This window comes from Sphaeramia orbicularis, chromosome 1 (assembly GCF_902148855.1).
Source record: "Sphaeramia orbicularis chromosome 1, fSphaOr1.1, whole genome shotgun sequence".
Taxonomy (NCBI): Eukaryota; Metazoa; Chordata; class Actinopteri; order Kurtiformes; family Apogonidae; genus Sphaeramia; species Sphaeramia orbicularis.
In genome coordinates, this window is record NC_043957.1 from 30,435,711 (window position 1) to 30,461,728 (window position 26,018).

At 35.8% G+C, this 26,018-nt stretch overlaps 1 protein-coding gene across 1 annotated transcript; it reads left to right on the forward strand.

Moving 5' to 3' along the window:
* The first annotated feature begins 5,239 nt into the window (after nucleotides 1-5,239).
* On the forward strand, nucleotides 5,240-26,018 carry LOC115420656 (somatostatin-like receptor F_48D10.1). Its single transcript, XM_030136113.1, has 5 exons — nucleotides 5,240-6,557; nucleotides 8,899-9,039; nucleotides 9,183-9,455; nucleotides 13,536-13,682; nucleotides 25,322-26,018. The coding sequence occupies exons 1-5, from the start codon at nucleotides 5,988-5,990 to the stop codon at nucleotides 25,523-25,525; spliced, it is 1,335 nt and encodes a 444-aa protein (XP_029991973.1). The 5' UTR covers nucleotides 5,240-5,987; the 3' UTR covers nucleotides 25,526-26,018.

A 26,018-nucleotide genomic window follows, 5' to 3' on the forward strand; every position in this document is an offset into this window, starting at 1 on the left:
ATTTATTCAATATGGAGCCAAATGTACTCAGTATAGAGCCAAATTTACTATTTTTGAGGAAAATACTTTTGACTCTGGGAAAAATGTTCCATAATTTTTCCTGTGATGTAGAACAATACACAGCAAATCCGGAAGCATTAATTTTCCAGAGTTGAATTTAATCCATAACAACACAAACATCCACCGTGACCAAGATCATTCACTGATGTAAAATGTTCAATAATTTGACAGACTAATTCTATCAATCCATGTAAATAATTGGTGGAAAATACAGTTTGTCATCTTTTCATGGTCATCAGATATCACCCATTGGGACATTCAGAGGCTCCGTGGTGAACGTGGAAACACCGTTATCGTCTGTTGATTCACCAGTGAAACCCATGGAGTTTGATCATGGATAGTGGATGGACACACTTATTTTATGTTCAATTTACAATATATTTTGCAGAAAAACAATCTTTTTCTTCAGTTTTCTCTGTTTTGGATGTAAGAACCCCAAATTTAAACTGAGCTTTAATGAGCATCTACATAATCAGTGCATTAAATATAGAAAAATACCTGATTTTCACTTAAAAAGGCTAAATACAGAGCATAATATTAGCATAAATGGTGATAAATCACTCAAGAAAGGTTAAAAATAGAGAAAACTTCATTTGGGAACTGTCACAAAAGCAGCACTGGGACTTTATATGTTAAGAGTGTTGATTTGGCCATTGTTTTTTACTCTCCTGTAGTGTTCATTTGGTCTGCTCTGGTTTGGTCATAATGTTGATAAGCTTTGAGCTCTCTTGATAGAGGGCTGATTTTACATGAATTGATTCACCAAAACATCTACAAAATATTAATTGTCATATCATGCTCTACATAAATACATTACCCAAATGTTCTTAAAACACAACAGGAACTTCACCAGTGTTAATACAAAATAAAACTGTGCAGCCCTTAACAAGTAAGTATTAATTGCAAAATGAAAATATTCCACCACAAGTAAAGTTATGCTCTGTAAAAATGTGGAGAAGAATAAAACACTTTTGCACTGCTTTTCAATTTATTGTTATTTTTAGAGCAATGAGAAGCATGTTGACATGGTGGTTGTTTGCTCACACAAGTACAATTTTTAACACAGGGTCTAAGAAGGGGGGCAGCTTTATTTGTTATGAGGATTTATTTATTTATTTTTTTTCAGCTTTTATTTCTTAGATCACATTCTCATCCTGTCAAACATGCACATTGACCATATTCCCTGTATTTATAAACCTGAAAGCTTCAGGAAACCAATGTAATTACTGAGAATGAGTTTGGCACATATATAATTTGCATTTTCGTGCCTCCCTCCAGACACATTTGCTTGTTATTCTGGGGAAATTCAGCCAAAACCTTGGAAAAGCAATGTGGTATAGCAATTAACATTGCAAGTTACAGTAATCTTGTATCAACTAGGTTATAGTTTGATGATAAAGAAATATAATTAAGTAAGCCTATGGAATTAATTGAACATTATTTCCCATTATTAGAAAATAATGGGAAAACACATTCACAGCTAACAGGGTAAAACTACTTACTATTTTTGAAATAATATGGTAGCCTGTGAACGACAAGATTATCAGTGCGATAATATAGTGACATAAATTACCAAACTACATGATGTTTCCACAGTTTTATAGGCTCTTACATACCATCAAAATTGCATCAGTATATTTGATAGTCAAAATCGGCAATTACCACATTAAAATGTTAAATGTATCATATGTTCCATGCATGTGTTCCAAACCTTATCTTTTAATAAGGTGTAATAATAAGGTAATACTGGTCAAAATCATTTTAGTGTTGTGACAATAACTGAATCCTTGCTGCAAAAAGCTTGACTGCCTCCTTTTGTTTAATTTCATCACATCATGAATTCAACCACACACAGAGCAGGAGTAATTACATGGAAACACAGAAAGTGCTTTAATTTAGTCTTCTGATATTTAACTTTAAAGACCTGAAACTAACTTCATGGCATCGATCATGTGTTTATTCAGTTAGCATCAGGATCCATGCATCATCTGATTCTGAAGATTAATTTGGTTAATCCCTTTTAAACTATTGTCGCATATTTGCCTCAATATTCTGCTTCACCACCCGCAAACATAGTGAGGATAAAGCAGGTTCAGAAGATAAATGAATGAATGAATATACATTATGCCATTTATTTAGCAATGTCACTAATTTACATCATACCTATTGAACAACACTATATCATAGCAATTCAAATTAACAGTCTCCACTTAATTTAGTATCTGTGATGTGGTATGGGTAAGGATTCACATACATAGTGCAATCAGATTGATCTTTATTACAGAGCAAAACATTATAATGCATATGTAACATAATGTTCAATTAATTTGACTTTCATTATATAAAAAAGTTAGAACTCCCTGAAACATCAAGTCCTAAGACTAGCAAGTCCTCGCTACAATATAAATGTTGAAATTGAACACTGATAGCAACATAGAATAGAATAGAATAGAATAGAATAGAATAGAATAGAATAGAATAGAATAGAATATCATTGTAACAAGTACAACGAAATTAAAAGTGCAATCCAATCTGTTCATCATATTAAAAAAACAAAAACAAACAAACATCAAAACAGTCATGCTTGTTTTCAAGGTCATGTCCTCAGGTGGAAGTGTTGTGAAATTCTGTGTGCATGTTTCTCTGACCCAGTGTAACAGGCTAAAGTATACACCCAGTCCAGAATATGCCCCCGTTTATAGTGGCCTGTTACACTGGTGTGAATCATAACCAAGGTTATAATAGTTTTGGGTTTTCCATTATAGTTTAGTTTTATTTAGTTTTGATTTTTTTTTCTAATTCAGTTAGTTTTAATTAGTTTTTGGAGCAGGTTTTCTAGTTTTTATTAGTTTAAATTTTTTGTAATTGCTTGGTTTTAGTTTAGTTTTAGTATTAGCTTTTTCATATATTTTATCTTCCTTGCCATCGTATTCACAGAAATCCCATACAGGACTCTGCTGCTTTCTCCCAACTGTAGTCTCCATGTTTCCAGGTAGATTGGGGATGAGAAGCTGACTCTAAATGACAAGTCATGAGAAGTGACGGACTGTAAATTGCCATATTGTGCTGCCAGCTAAAATTGCTCAAGCGAAATAAATCAATTTCATATCAATCTGACATTGACAAAGATGAAAACAAAGGGAATTTTATCAATAATTTTTGTACGTTTTAGTTAGTTTTGTAAGTACACAATACAGTTTCAGTTAGTTATCTTTTTTCTTAAATAATAGTTTTTATTTATTTCAGTTAACAAAAATATTTTTTTCAATTCTAGCTTTCGTCATTTCTTTAGTTTCCGTTAACGATAATAACCTTGATCATGACAACTTGACAGCAACAACACAAATACTAATAATAATTAACTTATTATTAACTAATAAGTTACTTTTTTATGTAGTTGTGTGTAAGTTTTGCTTGTAAGGGGTTCATTTTTTTGTTGTAATTTTATATTACATACTCACATTTATGTTTTCTCTGGGAACATTAGGGTTTTTACTCCCTAATTATTTTGTACAGCCTTCCCAGAGCAATTTACAACAATTTATATTGCTATACATCTGCATTACACACATGCTGCACACATAGATATTAAACATAAATTCATAAATACAAACAATGCAATATATCAATCAATGCAACATATAAAGTTGTGCAATGCAGTGTCAGAATCACTTTTATTAATCAGTTTAATTGACTGAGGAATAAATCAATGTTTATACCAGCTATACCTGCACAGAACTACCCTGTATCTCCTACCAGATTGCAGTAGCCCATACTCACAGTTCAGTATATGAGAGGGTTCAGATACAATTTTTTGAGCTTGTTTTATTTAAATTGTTCAAAGATGATTTGGGGGTTGATTGGAGGTGTGGACATACCCATGATCCTCCTTGACTTTTCCAAGTTCATGCAAAGGTTTAGCTGTTCAATAAATATTAAACATCTTAAAGCAGTCATCCCTTTTGTTGTCAGAGGTGGTTTCATTATTTGAAGGTTAATCTAATGTTTTAATTTTTAACTTCCTTATTCCTTTTTGTTCAAAATAAGAGTAAATAGTGGCTTCCAAGTCAGGAAAACCCACACCCACAAGGTGTTACACTGGCAGATGTGTAATTTAAAGGATAGGAATCATTCATCCCTTTAGTGCTGTGAGAGTCAACACAGGGCAATACCACACAACATGAGATAATACTGTGCTGTTGAGAGTATTGTGATTCACGGCTGGCAGCTGCAGCACAAAGCCTGTAAATGCTGTGCTTTTGTGTAATAAATTGAAGACAAATGGAGGGCTGAAATCTAATCATCTCTATTTATCTTCAGCACGGATACAGTATATTCAAGTAGCCACAAAACATATCTGCTGAAGAAAGGTCGAGCTTTCCAGAAGAGAGAGGGTGTTGTATAAGACATGGTGCCATCATACTATGACCTATGATTATCATTTATTCACAAGGGTATATATACATCATCTCAACAGAGTCAACAGAGGAATGGCAGTATATCTTGGATAAAATTATATTTCTTGATGAGAGGATCAAAAACACAATCACAGTATTAATAATCTGACCTGTGCTGCTTTGGATAGGTTAACAATAATAACACAAACAAGTAAGGTCTTTCATATGTGTTTTGGTCATGCTCATAAGAAAATTCTGAAGTAATACAGGGATGAAAACCCTTGACCATTTTCATGGCTGAAAAAACACAACAGCAAACATGCGTCAGCTGTGGAAAAAATATAAAGAAGAAATGGTATCAGGGAAACAAGGAACTACCATAGGTGTGTGTGTGTGTGTGTGTGATAAAAGTTACTCTTTAGGTAGAGCTGTCCAAACTCAACATAGAGCCAAATTTACTCAATATAGAGAAAATACTTAATATAGAGGAAAATGCATTCTTTTTGAGGAAAATACTTTTGACTCTGGAAAAAATGCTCAGTAATGTTTTCTGTCTACAAGTAGTTGGGATGCATAAGGCAGACATAGCTCATTTCTGACTACAGCTGACATTACTCAAACACTCCCCTGCCTGTTTCTGATGAGGACCCCCCCCCTCTCTCTCTCTCTTTCTCTCTCTCTCTCTCTCTCTCTCTCTCTCTCTCTCTCTCTCTCTCTCTCTCTCTCTCTCATCATATCATCCAGCAGACTAGTGTGGGTACAAAGTTGGAGTGGAAGTGGAGCTGCAGTCGCCTCCTCTCAGTACCACGGACAGCGAACATCTGGGAGCCGGGACACAGATTTCCGTCAGTACCAGAGGATTAACTGGACTGATCTGACATCGAGGACTTTACTTCAGGCTGTTTGTTGATGTAAGACATAAGGAGACTTGTGACTTTCTGGCTGCTGGGTATCTGTCAGTGTGAACCCGCTGCTTCCTCGATCTGCGCGTGAATTACCAATGTGAAACGAGACTTAAAACATGTTATTCATAGGTGGACTGCATCCTGTTAAGTGCTAGAGTGTTGGGACAAGTCTGTACGCCGTGTTTTTAAGGCATGGTCATCATATGGAAAATGAAACCTAACTTAAATTCCGTGCGTAAAATCCAATCTGGCACTTTTTCTGTTTGACGCACAACACACTGGATCACATGTGCGTTAAAGAATCATGACCGTCTAATTTATGGTGCATAATTGTGGATCTGATTGATTTTGAGATCATTTATGTTTTTATTAAGTTGAACGTAGGACGTGAAGATAGAAAGAGGACGCAAAGAAGGTAGAACACCTGCGCGCATCTGCACCAAAGACATTAATGAAAGAATATCGATCGCTATAGACTGTACTTCTCAATATCGGGAGTGTTATCTGAAAGACAGGTGGGTTGAATCATTTGAAGTGAAAGGGAAACAAAAAAGTAAAAGGCTGTGCTTTAATAAGTGAGGCTGGGAGGAAAAGATCTGGACTTTTTGGCACCATCTCCCCCAGAATGGAGCTCCACAACCAGACCCACTGGTTACCCCCTTCATCGGACACGAACTCCTCTTCCTCGCCTTTCCTCGTCCCCTATCCCCGCCTGTTCAACATCTCCTCCAACATGTCCACTCAGAGTGTGCCGTTCCAGGGTAGCAGCACTCTGGTGACTGCGGTCATCTCCCTCACAGTTTTCATGGCAGGTCTGATCGGTAACACTCTGGCCATCTACGTGGTGCTGCGCTACGCCAAGATGAAGACCGTCACCAACATCTACATCCTGAACCTGGCCGTGGCCGATGAACTCTACATCATCGGGCTGCCCTTCCTCACCACCCAGAATGTGCTCTCCTACTGGCCGTTCGGCTCCTTCCTGTGCCGTGTGGTCATGACAGCGGACTCCATGAACCAGTTCACCTCTATTTTCTGCCTCACGGTGATGTCCATAGATCGGTACCTGGCAGTGGTTCACCCGATCCGCAGCACCAAGTGGCGTCACCCTCGCGTGGCCAAGGTGGTGAGCGCAGCTGTGTGGGCTGTGTCCTTTGTGGTGGTCCTGCCAGTGGTCATCTTCTCGGATGTCCAGGTAGAAGCATCTGGTACAAGTCAGACATTGATAAAAACTCACAAAATATCCATACAAGTCGACTTAAATAGTTTACACTACCATCCATGCCCACAGAAAAACATCTATCTCAGTCTTTCAGTGACAAACAGTTAAATACCAGATTGATCAAACAGCCCACACAACACATGCCTTTGCACTGTTTTCTATTTATATTAATAGCTACATAAAAGCGGATCCATTCCAATGAGCATACCAGCATGAATTATTTATTAATCAATCCCATTTGCTCATGAGGTCAGCCTGTGAATCACAGAACTGAATACAGGAAATATCTACAAACTCTATAAACAAAGTGTGCATTATACTGTAAGAATAATAATAATAAAAAGGCTCCTTGTATGTTTAACCAAGCAAATAGAGGACATCCTTCCACTGGATAATTATCACAATGATAAATGTTTCAGCTGCAACAGGTTATTTAACCTTAACTAATGAGTGGCTTTTCAGTTGTTAAATATCCATCAGTTTGATGGAAAGAATAAAGATTGGGCCGTGTTTCAATGGAAAAAGGTTGTGTGGTCTAATGAGTCCAGAATGACCCTGTTGAGGGGGATGAAGTGATTACCTATCATGCCTAGTGTCTACAGGACAAGTCTGTAAAGGCAGTGTTATGATCTGGGGTTGATTCACTTCATCAGGTCCGGGTTCAGCAACATTATGTGTCCAAAAAATGTTTGAGATAAATGTTGTATCATTGCACAAACTGTATTGTACTGTATTGGAATGCATATAGTTATAGAAAGCAGCTTAATCTTTTCAGATTCAGAAAACTGTATTTATCCCATAAGGGCAATTCATTTGCAGCTTACCACAGACATCAGTCAGCATTCAAAGGGCAATATGTCAAACATGAATCAGTGTACAAATTCAAGATAGGCCACTGGAGGACAATGAGAAATAAATATATTAAATTATCAACAATAAATAAATAATAAGTACTGATGCAGGCTAAAAGACCCTGTTAGTTCTGCTAACATTTGCTAAAATTTGTTGGTCCATGAGTCAAACATTGCTGCCACTAAATATTACTATACACAAACATAAACCCATCAAACAACATAAAATGCATGACACTACTAGTGGCTGAAATCTCCACAGGATACCTGTCACCATATTTGTACTGGACTCTCACTCTTACACTCCTCCATGCAGAATATTTATATTTACATAACTTTTCCAGTAGCAGCTGGAATATGCACTCACCCATGCTACTCAATAACAACCCTACTGTGCAGCTGCACAGACTAATGCTGTTACTCCAAGCAGTCCAACACTCTGAAAGACCTAAAGAACCACCTGCAACCTAAAGTGGCTACTGATATAAAATGTTTAATAACTGTTGAATCACTAATCATACCAATACATTGAAATAATTCAGGTAAAATGCACTTTCTCAGCTTTTCATCATTGTCAGATATGACCCATTTAGACGTTCAGAGGCTGCATATTGAACATGGAAACACTATCATCTTTTTTCATTCATTCATTATCTGAACCCACTTACTATCATCTTCCGCAACACTAATTCACCAGTAAAACCCATGAAGATTGGTAAATGAGAGTGGTTGTCTAGGCTGGTTTTCACATGAAGTTACCGTTATATTTTGCTGAAAAAAAAAAAGGAACTTTTGCTTCAGTTTTCTGTACTTTTATATAGTAACTTTTGAATTTACTCTGAACTTTTATGAACATCTACATGATCAGTAAATTAAATAAGGAAATGTAGAGGATAATGTAATAATAAATGAAGGTTAGATGTAGAGAAAAATTCATTTGAAAGTTGTGTCAAAAGTAGTTTATAGATTTTTGTAAAGTTTTTGCAATTTCATGAAAAACCTGCTTGAGTGTTCTGGAGTTAACTTCTCTGGAGTTTATGTGTAGAACCATACAAGCCTGTGAATACGAGCTGAACACAAAAGTAGCAAAATAGAATTAAACCTTCAAAGTGAGATAACACAAAAAGCAAGATGGAAAAAATGCAGAAGGAATGTATTCAGAATGAAAGTTTCTATAATGCAAGCCATGTTGAAGGCCGCTGGTTTGATAACAATGAGGTGACACGACAAAGAGGTCTTCAGGTGCAGATAAGTTACCTTCTGCTCCGTGTTTCAAGTACAGATTGTACTGTCCAAAGAAAACTCACATTTCCCCACAGACACATCTACTATACTCCTCTGTAGACCCAGGGGCACAGAGTTTATTTACTGAATTTACTCATCATCTCAATGAGCAGACAGTGACTTAATTTTAATGTTTTTTGTCACTTACATTAATTAGTGGTATCTTTTACTCCCTTCAGGACACATTTAATTCCTGCAACATGATATGGCCAGAGCCAAAGGACGTGTGGTCCACAGCCTTCATTCTCTACACAGCTACAGTGGGCTTCTTTGGACCGCTGCTCATCATCTGCCTCTGCTACCTGCTCATCGTAATCAAGGTATGTGCATGAGGGTGATTGGCAAAGCTTGTATATAAATTTATTCTCTTATAAAGATCAGCATATTAATCTAATTTCCATCTTGATTGCTAACTTCCGTCTCTCATTCATCACTGTCTTCATTATTAAATATCTTCATCCAGGTGAAGTCTTCAGGTGCCAGGGCCGGCTTCACCAAGCGCCGTCGCTCAGAGCGCAAAGTGACAAGGATGGTGGTGGTGATTGTGGTGGTGTTTGTTCTCTGCTGGCTGCCTTTCTTCATTATCAACATGGTTAACCTGGTGGTCATCATCCCTGAGTCCAGCGTCACTGCAGGAATTTACTTCTTTGCCGTCATCCTGTCCTACGCCAACTCTTGTGCCAACCCCATCCTCTACGGCTTTCTGTCGGACAACTTTAAACAAAGCTTCAGAAAAGTAGGAATTCTGCATAAAAAGAAGTGTATATATTATATTAAGGTGATTGGGAAAAGCATGTTTATGAGATGCTTAACATTATTACACATAAACATGGCCATGTAAGAGTGCAGAGGGTGACATGCATGTATCCACAGATTAAATCACTCACTGAATGATAACCTTTAAACTTAAATACAATACATTAATTAAGATAAGATAAGATAAGATAAGATAAGATATACTTTATTGATCTCCCAAGGGGGAAATTCAAGTGTACAGCAGCACAAGACAATAGGCATTAAATATAATAGAACATTTTGAAAAAAGGATGAAAAATACAGACAAATTTGTTAAAAAGGTATAGATTAATTGAGAGTATGACTTACTATAAGATGTGGTGAACACAACTTGGAATATCAACAGACAAACAGCGGTAAATCAATAGCTTAAACACACTGACGTACAAAAGATCACAAGGTCCATCTCATCCAAAAGCAAGAGTGAGGTCCATTGCAAATCTCCAAAAAAAAAAAAAAAAAAAAAAAAAAATCCTTTAGCTGAATTATTTATACATATTGATGGAATTATTGGTTCAGAAGTTATAAAACACTTTCAGTCAACTGAGGCTTTTTGCTGTTTAGGTCGCTGATAGTTAAATTGACAAACACATGTGTAAATGGTGGCACAATTTAAGGAGAATTAAAAAATTATTGGTTTCTTGCCTCTGGACACCTCCCATATTTCCTATAAAGTTGTGTCCCATTGGAAACATGTGAAAGGACAGGGACTCACTTCATTAATCCAGACAATTCAATGCATCTACAGCTAAAAAAAAAAATTCTAGCATTCACAAAACATGAGTAAAAGGAATAGTTGATGAATTGGTTTGTAATTAGATCCTTAAATTCTTCTGATTTCTGAAACTCTTATTAATCTGGTGTTAGTCTATTTTGTCACCTGCTCTTTGCCTTAATGCTGCAGGACATCTGATAACTCTCAGTTTGATGTCATAGCACTATGAATTGTGGGTAATTTGCTCAGGGAACCTTCTTACTTATGGGACTGGTTTTTGGACAGTGACCTTATAGGGCTGAAAACATTTACGACTGAGCTGTCAGACTTGGCCCTGACTCCTGTGTCTACTTATTATTCCAGGAGGGTGCATCTCAGTCAGTGATCATGCAACCTTATCCATCATGTAAAGCTTTCAGCAAAGTGAAGTAATTGATTATATGTTAAAATCTATAAGTGACGTCATGACATTAGCCAAAATAGCATGTCATTTAAGCAAAGCCGTGGCGTGGAGATTAGAGGCCAAAAGCATTTACTACTTTTGAAATAAATGCACACACACACACACACACCCACACACACACCCACACACACACACACACACACACACACACACACACACACACACACACACACACACACACACACATAGACACACACACACACACAAAACCGCTGTTCAGAGCTGGTATTACCATATGTTTTTCAAAATCCTGCCCCATGTGGTCTTTAAGTGCATCTGTTCACACTCTGCATTACAATGTGTCTCTAAATGCACCCTGGGTGATTGCTTCCAATCTCCTTCATTCTGTATGCAAGTACAGCCACTCCTCTATTGCCAAAACATGGTACAGTGTTTCATTTCAGTTTCTTCGTATTCTGCACACTCACCACTGAATGACATTTGCATAGCTGTTGTAAGGTGGAATGTTTTCTTGTTTACCACTCCATGCATGAAATGATGTGATTCAGTCAAAACACCTTCAATTTTGATATGAAACCTTTGATCACTTACTGTGTTTTATAGGGGTGTAAAAAAATATCGATTCTGCAATATATCGCGCTATTTCGTTTCACAGTACTGTATCGATATTAAAAAGTACTGTATCGATATTTTTAGGTATTTATTCAAATGCAGATATTGTGGAGGTTCATTTTTGTTTTTTGTTTTTCTATGTTGTTTATATTTTATTCATTATTATTTGACACTCTTTTATTAAATAATGTTAATTCCTTTGTTGGGATTGCACAAAAATAATGTTCTGATGTTAGTTCTGAACTAATAGAATATGAATGTTTGAAGAGGATCTTAAACTGTAATGTCTGTAAAACAGAATTTAAGTTTGACCAGAGGAAAATTTGGGGGTATAGCATTAGATCCTGTTCTGATCAATAAAAATGTGTTCAGTATTTGTCCATATTTCTGGTTTAATTCAATTCTTCAAGGAAATAATCATTAAAAAAAAAAAGAAAGAAACTAAAAATTGCCTTTTTAACAGTGTCATGATATATCGTGATATATCATATCATGATCCTAGTATTGTGATTTGTATCGTATCACCAGATTCTTCCCAATACACGCCCCTATTGTTTTATCATTTTCTGCTTTGACCACTTACTGTGTTCTTTTCTTTTGGATGACACACACTTCAGTGATGATTGAGTCTTTAGGTGCTTAAAATAGATTTAGGAATTTGTAGCACTTTACAGATCAGTAATAACTGGGCAATAATTTGAAAATAATAATGTAATAATATGGTAATGATCATGTAATTAGCAATAGTTGTAATGTAATAACCAATTTTTTACAGTGAAAACACTTAAAACAAATTTCTATTTTATAAAAGACAGATGAATTTAAAAATTATAAAATGGTAATTACCATTTCTACTTCTTACACATTATCACCTCTTTTTGACTAAAGTATTACACCACTAATACCATGTTAGGTCTGAGCTGTAGTGTCAAAAACTACTTGAATTTCTATCATATTATGCAAACTGTAAATGCCATCTTTCCTCACAGAGGAAAAATATGTGGAGCGTCATTCAAGTGCTCTCCTGCAGCACGACACATAACAAGCACTCATACATGTCTTTGTGGGCTTTTGTAAGCTTCAGACGTCCTACAAGCACTTGAATATGACTCCACTGATGCACTGGTATTAACTCATGCAGCAGTGGAGGCAATCTGATGACTGGAAAGTGGATATGCATCCCAGACCTCCTCTGAATGCATCATGAGTGATCGGATCAGAATGCTTCTTCATTGCATCCTGAGTCTGTTCACACCTCGCATCAGACCTGTCACCGTTTGATGCTCTGGACACATGTTAATGTCAGCTCTGGATGGGACTGAAGACACACATTGGCTTTGGCATTTATTTTTTGCTGTCTCTTCTGTAGCAAACCAATTGTCCATCTTGTTATTATCAGACAGATAAAGCCACTGCATGTATAACAGCATATTCCTAACATCAGTCCATGAACTGGATTATTAACAATTATTCTTCTCTTTAACTTTAGACTTAGTGTGCAGAACCAAACATGACAGTATTATGATTTTGCTTGAAAAAAAAAAAAAAAAAAGATATTAGTTCCTTTAACACGTAAAGACCTCAAACTATTTTTGAATCAACTTCCAAATCAATTTACATTTAACCTTTCCCAACTGACTTATCACCATTCATTATAATATGATCCTCTGCATTTTTCATTTTTCAGTGAAAATTAGGTGTTCTTTAATTGATTTACTGCATGTAGATGATCATCAAAGTACTTTCAAAGGTTAGATATCAAAACAGAGAAAACTAAGGCAAATGGGACTTTTGCAGCAAAATATGTCATTAAGTGATCCTAAAAAGAAGCATCTACAAGCATTACATTGTGTCAGACTTCTTGGAATCACTGTTGCAAAATATGGCGGTGTTTCCACATTCACTAAACAGTCTCTGAACATCCATATGGGTCATATTTGATGATGGTGAAAAGGTTTGAAATCACTTTCTACCTGAATTATTTACATGAATTGATAGGACTAGTGGTTTTGAAGTTATTTAACATTTTATTTCAGTAGATTTTTGATTTTTAGTGGCTGTTTATGTCTTTGAGGGTTAAGTAAAAAAGAATATGGAATAACAGAATTATATAACCAATACTGTATTCCTAAAATGTTTGTAGTTGGTGGTGTATATGTGTAAATACTCTATGGTTTCTCTAAAACAGAGGAGGATGATGTGTAGATTTTGTAGTGGTGCTCTAAATCGTCTATATTTAACCCATGTCACATGTTGCTGTGGTCCTACAGGTGTTGTGTGTAAAGAGTGTGCGGTGTAAAACCAATGGCGTAGATGACGGTGACCCAAGCGCTCCACGCACTGAGAAAACCACAGCACACGACTGCGCCTTGGTCTCCCCTCGTAACCAGGTTTACCACAACCCTCAGTGCAGCCAGGTACGTGTGTGAGTGTGTGTTCAAGAGGTGAGCATGGTGAATTAAAGGACCGTTGAAAATGTATCTGGACATGTGTAGGATTTGTTCAGGTACTATGAGGAACTGACATTGGACTTTATGATCAATAGAAAAAGATTGGGTAAGGGGTAGGGATGCACCGATACCACTTTTTTCCAGACAAAGTACAAGTACAAGTACTTACATTTGAGTAGTTTCTGATACTGAGTACCCATATGAGTGCTTTCTAATACTATTACAGTTCTTAGTTACTTTTGAAAATGTGCTTTATTGTCGTTGTCATTAGTCTGACTGGAACAAAGTGCTGCTACTGACATTTAATGTGTTGGAATGAGCGTTTCTCAATTAATCCACCAGGGGGCGCTGCTCTTAATTAACCATACTGGACAAATACCATGAAGAAGAGTAAAGTTTTTGGAGAAGAAGAAGAAGAAAGTCAGTAATAACAAACATGGAGACGACAGAAGTAACACTAATGTGGATACTAATGTTGATATTGATGAAGGTAGTTGTCATAAATATATCAGTAGTTTTTCTCTAACTCACACAGTTGCTCTTTGAACAGATCCTCTACCTCTGCGGTTCTGATGGTATTCTCCATCTGAGTACGCATCTGCGAGCACCTGGAAAACAGATGGAATGTACACAGAGGATGGACAGAACGCTCCGTCTGTATCCGTCTGTGTCTTTAACGTTACTTGCAGTCAGCGTTACTTTTGTCACCATCATTTATTTTGAAAAAATTCCACACTGCTGACATTACTCTTCCACCACATACCTGCTCCACTTAACTGCGAATGTGACGCTGCCGTAAGTGGTATCAGTGCAGTTGTATTGGAGTACTTTTACGAGTACAAGTACAAGTACACACGCTGAGTATCGGACCCAAACCCAATACTGGTATCGGTATCGGTGCATCCCTGGTAACGAAGCGGGAGTATATAAGCTATTCTTCTCCTTTTTGCTCCTTTTCAATTTTTCAATTTTTCAATTTTTCAATTTTTTTTTTTTACTTTTTAAACTTTTTTTCCTGGTGTTTTTTTTTTTTTTTTTTTTAATTTTTTTTTTATTTTTTTATTCGAAATTAAAAAAAAAAAAAAAGGCAAAGTGAATCATGTTGTGTGACATGATAGAAAGATATTCTGCAATAAATTAGAAAAGATTACATTAGATTTAGCTTTGTTGTAATTGACAAATCACAAATCAATGTTTAGAGAATAAAATGTAGGTATCCATAGAGAAAATGGTATATGACATATAAGATATGTGATATATATATGTGTGTGTGTGTGTATGTATGTGTATATATGTATATATGTATATATATATATATATATATATATATATATATATATATATATATATATATATATATATATATATACACACACACACACACACATACTAGGACTGGCAAGTTAACGTATTATTACCGCATTAACGCATTCATTAAATAACGCCGACAATTTTTTTTTTTTTAATCTCACGTTAATGCCGTTTTATTATTGTTCTGCCTTTCAAGCAAGTCTTAGTTCATTTATACATACGGACTCTTATTTTGAAACTCATGCTGCTCGTGCTGAGAGGAGAAAAGCCAGCGAACTTTCCAAGTAATGCTGAATCAAACTTTGGGTATCTCCTGCAGTTCAACGCCTGTATGTATCAATCATTCTGTTTTTTGCTAAATAATTTCACATGCAAACGTGCCGTTGGAAACATGTTTATGACGTTATTTTAGATGTGTTTATTACAATGTGTTATTAACATGTTTAAGCTAATTCGTTTATGCTAACAGTCGGAGATGGGTTGCTAGTTCTTTATGCAGGCTCATGCTAAGTTTATGTAAATTCATTGACTGTGTTTAGGTATAATATGCCAGCCTTTGAACTAACCTTTACTTACTTACGATGTGACTGTTGTATTAGCAGTCAATTTAAGTTTATAATAATTACATCTATGCATTCTCTGTGAATATGCATATCATTAATAGACATAACTAATTGATTTATTTTGTCTTTATTTTCTTAGTTAGTGCCGTCTTATGTCCGACCTGACTATGGTAACACCGAAAGGACAAAACATACGTTAGTGCAACTTTTCCGACCACTAGAGGGCCCTCTTCGCTTGCTTTTAACAACTGAACGTCACATATTATTGGGCTTACTAGTATTAGTATTTATTAGTGGGCTTAAGACTCCTGTCAGTCACTCACAAGTGGAAATAAACTGGTGGGGACATAAACATGGAGAAAAGTAGCAGTCTTTTACATGGACATTTTCCTTTTAAATGTCTTCAGATGGTGGGGTTGAGAAGGACAAAGTTGTTTGGAAGCACTGCAATGTGGAATTGTTTTATCACCGGAGTACTTCAAGTCTGAAATATCACTTAAAGGCAATACATGCTGTTGATGCCGGCAACCCCCCCCCCCCCCCCCAAAAAAAAGCAATGCGATTAATCACGATTAATAGCAGAAATCCATGCCATTAATTGCGATTAAAAATCTTAATCACTGCCCAGCACTTATACACACACACACACACACATACACACACATATATGGTATATTATGACAAATAAGATATGTGATATATATATGATGTGATGTGACATATATATATATATATATATATATATATATATATATATATATATATATATATATATATGATGTGATGTGACATATATATATATATATATGTATATACACATATATCTATATATCTATATCTATATCTATCTATATCTATATCTATCTATATATATATATATATATATATATGTATAGACATACAGGGTGGGGAAGCAAAATTTACAATATTTTGAGGCCGGGATTGAAAGACAGTGTATGACCAATTAGTTTATTGAAAGTCATGAGAATTTATTTGCCACAAGAAAATTTACATAATAGAAAATGTTTTTATTCTATGTGTCCTCCTTCTTTCTCAATAACTGCCTTCACACGCTTCCTGAAACTTCCGCAAGTGTTCCCCAAATATTTGGGTGACAACTTCTCCCATTCTTCTTTAATAGTATCTTTAAGAAAGTCGACATTGCTGTGTGATGTTCTATTGGTAGCATGTTCTAAAACGCCCCAAAAAGCATAATCCAGAGGGTTTAGATCTGGGCTAGAAGGCGGCCATAAACATGATTCCATGATTAAAGTTGGATTTGTTGCTGTTGTCAAGAAGTGTTTTGGTGTTCTTGTGTAAGATTTTAACTTCAAATCATATTTTACTGCATTTCTAACGGTCTTGTTGTCTACCTCAAGTTCAATTGCTATTTTTCTCATGGATTTGGTTGGATCCTTTAGGATTTTGGATTTGAGAGCTTTAATAAAAGCTTTGGTATGTTTTTTGTTGCTTCCTCCACTTCCAGACTTTCTCATAATAGTTTTGCTCATAGTCATTCTCTTCTTTACATTATAAACAGTCTTTATGGACACTCCAACTATTTTTGAAATCTCCTTTGGTGTGACGAGTGCATTCAGCAAATCACACACTCTTTGACGTTTGCTTTCCTGATTACTCATATGGGCAAAAGTTTCTGAACAGGTATGGATAATAGTGTTAAGTATGATTATGACATCAATATATGTTTGGTTTCAAAACAATTGATGTAGTGCCTGCTGAGAAAAAACAACTAAATGTTCATTGTAAATTTTGCTTCCCCACCCTGTACATATATAGTATGAAATACGAAAGACTAAGCAATACATTAAAAAAGATGGTTTTACATATAAATTGATATGAAACCACAGATATATAAGCATATGAAAAAGCAAAAATAAGATAATTTTGTAGTCCTAGAAGTCCATGATATTTTTATACACAGACTGCATAAGATGGATACCATGAGGAATTTTGTTGACAAGAACTGAAAGTCACTATATTTTTTCACTGCAATACAGTCCTGCAGAAAAGGACCTATTTTTCTAAAATTCTGGACTGAAGCAGTTCTTAAACAACATCATAGTCATGCTCTTGTTCTAATCTTTGTTTATATGCATGAATTTCTGCATCAATCATCATCAATTTGTAATAACAAGAAGTAAATTGATGTTTTGTCAATCGCCATTGGAAAACATATGTTGCATGTTGTTATCAATGAACAACATAGAAAGGGTTGGACAAAGTCAAGCCTTACACACACACACCCGCCCACACACACACACACACACACACACACACACACACACACACACACACACACAGTCTTTGATTATGAGACACATTTACAGTAAAATTGTAAATGCCACACAATGCTAATACACAATCTGAATATATTTACATTTATTCCTGCCCAGAGTTGCATTAATTTTTTACACTGATAATGTAAAAGTCTGACCTTCACATAAAATCTTCTCCAATACATCTCAAATATTCTCAGTGGGGTACGTGTCTTCAGGTCTGATGTTCAGACCTGGTCATTCAATATATTCAGGTTCAGTCCAGTCTTTATGCTCTCTTCAAACTGATGGATGTTTATGAAATGAGAAGCTACTCACTGCATCTGTTAGTGTTAAAAGAACATGTGGGAGCTGAAATATATTAATAACTGCAATGTGGAGTTAAATCCAGGTCTGGAATTTTTTTGGCCATGCTGTGTATAAATAATCTTCTAATCAACTAAAGACCTCTGGTAGATGTTACACTTATTTAGACTCTCTTATATCTCTTCCACCACCATCCTCTATGGCAGCTGCTAAAAACTGTTTGAGCCCCTGTGCGTTTTGTCTATTTTGAGCCTTTAGCTATAGTCAACACTAACACTTATGGTGATGGTAATGTAGGTAAAGTACAATGTTGTATATTGTTCTCTATTTCTGTAATTACATCCTCATAAATCCCACTAAATCGTACACACTGAACCTTAAAATTCAGATTTTTAGCTGACCAGCCAGTAGGCCATGAACTGTTGTGAAGGCGCGTCTGCTGTTGTCTTCATTATCAGTTTCTTCAAACATCTTCTCTGACTAAATTACTGGTCAGATTCATTTCAAATTTTATATGTAGCTTCCTTCAGATAATATCTACGAAGTGTGTTCACATTTTTGAAAAACATAGATTTTACTTTTTTGACAAATTTTTGCACTATTAAAAATGTGCCTTAACTTATAATGGTCCATATTTTGATGGCTTATAATGTGGAAATGGTTACAGATATCAATATAGTCACTATTGAGCACTGATAGGAAGTCATGCATGGACTTTCATTTAATTAGTTGAGTTCTCCTTCAGTGAAAGTACCACCCACTTCTATTGGGAGATTGACCTCCTGCATTAAGACCACATGACTCTGACATAGAGACAGAATCTGACAACCTGACAACCAACATTTTTTTTTTTTTTTTTTAAATTTTCTGATTTTCTTTTTAATCGTATTTATTGTACCCTGCCTTTGAGGCTTTTAGATAAACATGTAAAGTGGATTACAAATAAAATGTATTATTATCATTACAACCTTGCAAATTCAGCTTGTGTTTCATTCTTGATAGAACATGCCAGTGAGCTAAAGGGCCATTAGCCCTATTTTTCTTAACAGCCACAAGACATTCTTCGTCCAGTAGATGAATGTGAAGAAAGCCTCAAGCCAAAACTGAAATACTGGAAAGACTACAGTGAACGAATATTTAACAACAATCTGTTCTTGAATGGAAAATTAAGAGCAAAAGATTAATGGAATAAGAGAGAAAAAAAAAGAAATTTAAAAAGAAAGTAACAATATGTAATAACAAATCATCTATGCTTGGTGTAGCATTGAGTCAAATAGGATGCATGAATTATTCAGGGTTTGATGATTTTCTAAAACCAGTGGAGTGAACTAGCACACACACATAGTTTTCTGCATCACTGATGAGGCTGATGCATCATGACTGGCAGCTCTCCTTCTTAAGATTGTCAAACACTTATGAATTAATCAACAGGCAGGTGCATGCGTATGTCATACCAACCAATTGTAGAAAGGAAGGTAGATAAACTCTGATGAATAGGCAATAATTAAGAACATTTATGAAGTCAGAGATGAAAGATTTTATGTGAAGTACTGTTTGATTAAAGAGTGTCTAATTAAATAAATTGTACAGGACAATGACAATAAGGTCTGATGAGACTCAACTTGTCCAAGGTTATGAAAAGTGCACCTTTTGTCCACCCTCATCCTTGGAAATATGTTAAAGTCATCCATCACTGATACAATGATCACCTTGGTACTCTCAAAGCCAGGTCACAGTATTTTATCTTAAACAAGTTAAATATCATATTTTATCTTCATTTATTCTCCGAAAAATTTCAAGGGCTGACCCTCATCTACAATGATGTTGAATAACAGTGTAAAATTAGAAAGGGCACTTGGAGATCAAGCAAGACTAGTTGTCCACTCTTCTCTTTGTGATCTATTGTGGACTACTACTTCTTGCTCTTGTTTGTCCTGATGATGTAAATACAGCCTTATTTGTATATAATTTGTGTATAAATAGAATTCCTTTTTAAACTCAGTGAGCCTGTTTAACTGACCATAAAAGTCTGATATCCGGGAGTAATCAGATAATTGTAATAATCAGATTGATGGCATTTACATGCACTTAGGAAATCCGATAATCAAAAAACCCTGGTTTAGACACTCCAACCCATTATCGGATTTCTTTACGAGTTCGTACATACATAGTGATGGTAAACTTAAACTTCCTGTTGTCTTCCACGCACGTTTGACTACATAGCGTCCGTTCTCTACTATTTTTAATTGTGTTTACACATGCTCAGATGTAAAATAAATAAATAAATCAGATTAACCTGTATACATGCGTGAAGACATCAGAGTATTGGGGAGAAATCTAAGTGTGTTAATCTGATTTCCCATAATCAGTTAACTGCTGTGATCAGATAAAGCCATTCAGATTGTTCTGTTTATCACTTGAATAATCTGATAACTCCAGAAATCGGATAATGATTGGAGTATTGGTGTGCATGTAAACAGGCTCACTGTAAGTCAATTGCATTGGATGTTTCAGCAAATGGAATTGAAATAAGTATCAATATATAGTCTCATTCCCAACATTTTGCCAATGTTTATGGGAATATTGTGGTCATTTGTAACTCTAGTTACTTTTTAACTTGTTTTTTTATTGTAGAAAGAAGAAAACAGACAAAAAGTGCACGTTGGTAACTACATTTCAGAATATAAAGCTTCTGTTAACATTCTGACTCTGTGGACTTTATATAACTACTATACAGAGGAATATTACATAACCCATTGGTGTCTGAACTTACAGTAGTTTGAGATTTGGCCATCATTGTGTTGGCTTTGTTGGATCCAGAAGTGACCATTTATGGACAAAGGGGCTGGACTACAAGAGTTTAAGGGCTAGTTTACTCACTTGATAAAACTTCATCTAGCACTGGGTAAGACAATCATTTTACAGTCTAGTTAGGTTAACCTACTAACCACACCTACAGCTAGGGCTGTGCAATTAATCGAAATTCGATTACGATTTCGATTATTACATGCAACGATTACAAAAATTATGTAATCGAAAAAAAAAAAAAATTAATTTTGAGTTGTTTTAATTCACGCGCACGCAAGCTCCCATGAGCTGCTCTGCCCCGCCCCCCTCTAAGCTACGGCTGCCAGCTAGCCGGCAGGTCCACCCCAAGAGGACAGTTGTACCTAGCGACCTGGACAAACGGCAAGAGTATCACAGCAGAAGTGCTTGGTAAACAAAAAAGGCAAGTCAAATTCAATTGTATGGAATCACTTTGGGTTTGATGAAGAAGACGAAGAGCAAAAACACATCACGTGCAAAAAGTGTTTCGTAGTTGTGTCCGCACCGACCGGTAACACAACAAACCTTTAAACCATCTAAAGTTTAACCACCGCCACCGTTATCATAATCTTATGAAAAACTAAAACACATAAAAACAACTCCGTTTACAACTTCGCCCGCAATGCAATCTTCAGTCTCCGAATCTCTTTACGCTGCAACTCCCGTATTAACCTAACCCTAACCCGTATAACCCGTATAACCCTAACGTACGTATTCTACATGGCTGATGTATACAGAAGGCCTTAACTGAAACCTCACGGCACGCCACTGAATTTACTGTTTCATACTACATTGAACATACTTGAATTTATAATTTGCACTTTACGTGAGTTTTTTTTTTTTTTTATTGCTACAGTTCTATGGCAAGTCTATAGCAGTTTAATTACAGTGCACTATTTATTTACAAAAGGAAACATACTTGAATTTACAGTACACTTATTTGCATTCAAAGATTTTTTTGTTTCGTACAAAAGTGAACATACTTTGTTTTAGTGGTTAAAAGCTTTATTTATGTTAAAAGAGTATATTTTACATTGTTTTGCAAGAAAAAAATAAACAACTTTAAGGTTAACAAATAATCGTTTTTAATAATCGTGATTTCAATTATTGCTAAAATAATCGTGATTATTTTTTTTTCCTATAATCGAGCAGCCCTACCTACAGCTGAAATGTTTGCCAGGAAAAAAAAAATATTATTAAACTAGAAAAGCACTTGGAAAGTGCAGACCTCCACCAAAGCAGATCCGTGCCCCCCCCACCCCAATCACCACCAAAACTTAATAATTTGTTCCTTGTGCCAGTATCAACATTTCCTGAAATTTTCATCCAAATCCGTCCATAACTTTTTGAGTTATCTTGCACACAGACAGACAGACAGACAGACAGACAGATGCCAGCAAAAACATAACCTCCTTGGTGGAGGTAATAAAGAGAACCTTAAAGCCTAATGCAGTAGGCAAGTTAGCTGTCATACTGACCTGCCAATCAGTGCTCAACATGGCACATATCAGAGAAGAGATCTGATTAATGCATCAGCAATGGAAAGATGCACCATCAGATCATTTCCAAATTAAACCTGTGATACTGGGATGACTCCAGGAAAATAATTGCTGAAGCTCAGTATCTATGGGAGTCAGGGCTTTTTGGAGTCACTGCCAGTGGCTGTCTGTGGTATTACACATGTAAGATACTTCCTCGCCCCATGGTTACAGCAGCTCAAGCGTTCACTTCTCACATAAAATTATTGTTTTGGTCATTTTAGGTTTTACCAGGTGGTGTCATGATTTGCTAATTGATTATGAGATGTAGGAGATCATCAAAGAGGTCATGTGATTGTCATGAAAACAACAGTTTAACTAAGTGGTTGTTTAGTGACAGAAGTGAGCCACCTCTTCCATAAGAGTCCCAAAGCTATGACGTGTCTGAATATTCTCTCTTCAGTTACACCACATTTGGTTCAATGGACTGTTACCATAGTAACAAAGCTCTTATTTCAAATTCGTCTGTAAGCTTAATACCATTCTATTTTCGACGTTAGCCTCCAGCTACTCAGTGTTAAAGAAAGTGAAAGACTATTCCAGTCTCTACACCTTTTAATGGATCTGCTCCAAAACTTAAGGAGCTCATCCCGCCAAGCCTCATGAAAGTCTGTGCAGTGGTTATTGTGTAATCCTTCTGTTGGATATTTAGGCAGACAAAGGGGAGGGATCACATAACTGCCTTAAACAAAATAGTAAAATATAAATTCAAAAAACACTGTTTAATAAATATACAGGACGCTAATTCAGAAGTGAGAGATTTTTTTTAATTCATTGCTTTGTAAAAAGTTTAGATCACATTTGATATACTTGCTTTAAACTATTTTTAACCTTTCTTAAGTATATATATATATATATATATATATATATATATATATATATATATATATATATATATATATATATATATATATATAAATTAGGCCTGTAACGTTACACAAAATTTTCGGTTCAGTACGTTTTCGGTTTTCAAAGCCATGGTTTGGTTTTTTTTCGGTTCGGTACGGGAAGAAAGAAAACCCCTCAAAATGTCTATTAATGCATTTATGAATTTTTTTGTACATTTTCCCCCCAATTTTTGGAGACAATAGAATATAGAAAAACAGGAATAATATAATTCTGCTGCTACAAATCAAGTAGAAAATAAAATAAATTATTAATATTACTAAATGTATTTTAAACATTTGTATTGCACTTTTCCCTGAAAGGTAGTTTCGAACAAACAAGAAAAATCTAATCACAGTTCTGTCAGTTCTCATTCTGCATAAAAATAACAAAAAAAATTCCGCATGAAGTGCAACATTAACAAGAGGATGAACTGGTATTCTGTTGAAACAAACTGAAGAGAAACATTAACAACACAATGAACCAAATTATTTATTTTAGGACGGAGAACAAACTGTGTTGTGTGCCTGTGTGCACGGGGGATTTTTTTTTTTTTTTTTTTTTTTTGTCGGAGCCGGGGGGTAGGGGGGGCGCGCAGTTATATACCTGGGGGTGCGGTCCATAACTAATGTAACAAACGCTATCGTGAAACAAAAGTGAAACTTTACATACTTTCAACGTTCTATTTATTCCTTATTATACAGCGGGCGTGATAGACAGACAGACAAACAGACAGACAGACAGAGCTAATGTCAGTATTTTAAAACTACCGTAGTTCCTAGGGGCCAAACAACGTCCGTCTTATTAACGTCTCTTTCCTCGTTGTTGTCTTTCACCTGAACCTGAACTGGTCCAAACTGGACTGTAATGATGGTGGAGGGTCTCCAGTCTCTTCCTTCCAGGTTCACATCACATTTGTTTTTTGTTTTTTTAACTTTATATCAGCTGCTATTTCATATTTTGGGTCAGTGTGTGCATCCTTCCATATGTCTGTGTGAAACTTGTGCGGATTTAAAGTTCTGCATCAAACGTCTTTCGTTCCTTTTTCTTTTTCTCAACATGCTGTGCCGTTTTGGTACAGCTGTGTACCGAACCGAACAGGTGTGTACCGAAACGGTTCGGTTCGGTACACAGGCCTAATATCTATATCTATATCTATATCTCTATATATAAATATATATATATATATATATATATATATATATATATATATATATATATATATATATACATATGGTGTTGTCCTATATAATTTATGGATTATGTCAATGTTCATTAAAGCTCAGATTAAAGTTGTGGGTTATTATATTTAAAAAAGAGAAAACTGAAGAAAAAAAATCTATTTTTCTGCTAACTGTCATTACCTGAACAATAAAATAAATGTTTCCATCCTCTGCCATTGATCCATGGGTTCTACTGGTGAATCAATGTTGTAGAATATGACTGTTTCCACTTTCACTATGGTGCCTCTGAATGTCCAAATGTGTCTGATGACCATGAAAAGATTAAAAACTGTATTTTACACCTGTTATTATTTTAAACATTTTATATTAGTGAATGATTTTGGTAGTTGGTAGATGTTTGGGTCTTTATGGGTTAAAAAAACTAGCCAAGCAAAGATATGACATAGGATAGCAACTTCTGTTTCAGTCTTGTAAGTAAACTAATCATATGCATATCATGTCTCAGACAGAGAAGACCACTTAATGATTTCTTCACACAGGAGGTGTTTTGAGTGCTGTAAACATTACCAGTATTCAACCTGAGCCTATGATGAATGATGAAGAACTTGAGAGCAGAGGCAGACACATGCCTATTTGTACATCCGAAACTCCTCTTGTCTTTAACTTCCCATCCTCCTCCTTCTCTTCTCTCTGAAGGTCTCTCCTCAACCTCCAGGCTCTCCTACTTCTCACACGGCTGCAGACCTTCACCGCTTCACCTCTCCGAGTCAATCTCCCTCTATTTTTGCAGGAAATGGACCGACCACTACAGTGAATGCCGCTATTGTAAACGCAGTTGAACCTCCAACCCCCACATCTCTGGCTTCACCCTCTGCCTCTGTGGCTCAACAAGAACAATAATGAATCAAAATAAAGCATGCACAAAAGTGGATTTTCTCATATTCTGACATTTCGCTGCTTCCGCTTCACTAGTGATGCATTGAAACATCGTGATTCATTGTAATGTAACAGTCCTCAGCTGGATGTCAGGCTCCACTTTTCTTTGCATCCAACCATCATGTGTAAGTGCCTTTTCAGCCATTGTCTGAAACCATTACTGATCTAAAACAAGACAGATAGAGTTAGGCCTTACTTGCTTGTCTTACATTCTTTTTATATCTCAAACAAAATGTACAAATGTATTTTTTCCCCTGAAACAAACAGTGGCATTTGGATTCTGAAGCTGGTTGGAAGGGATTGTGTACATTCATTGTGAATATGAAAAATACACATTTTTGGATATAAGATGAAGGTAAATTCACATAGGACCCTTTTTCTTGTACAGTTTTACTTACGGCAATGGTTACTGCCACAGTACTGTGGTACAAAATATTGGCTTGTCTATTGCCACAGA

What these genes read in the sequence shown, in the direction of transcription:
- LOC115420656 (XM_030136113.1), top strand. Translation starts at nt 5,988, where the DNA reads ATGGAGCTCCACAACCAGACCCACTGGTTACCCCCTTCATCGGACACG. An exon ending in TCATCTTCTCGGATGTCCAG is followed by an intron (nt 6,558 to 8,898) that starts GTAGAAGCATCT and finishes TACTCCCTTCAG; the next exon opens with GACACATTTAATTCCTGCAA. An exon ending in ACCTGCTCATCGTAATCAAG is followed by an intron (nt 9,040 to 9,182) that starts GTATGTGCATGA and finishes ATCTTCATCCAG; the next exon opens with GTGAAGTCTTCAGGTGCCAG.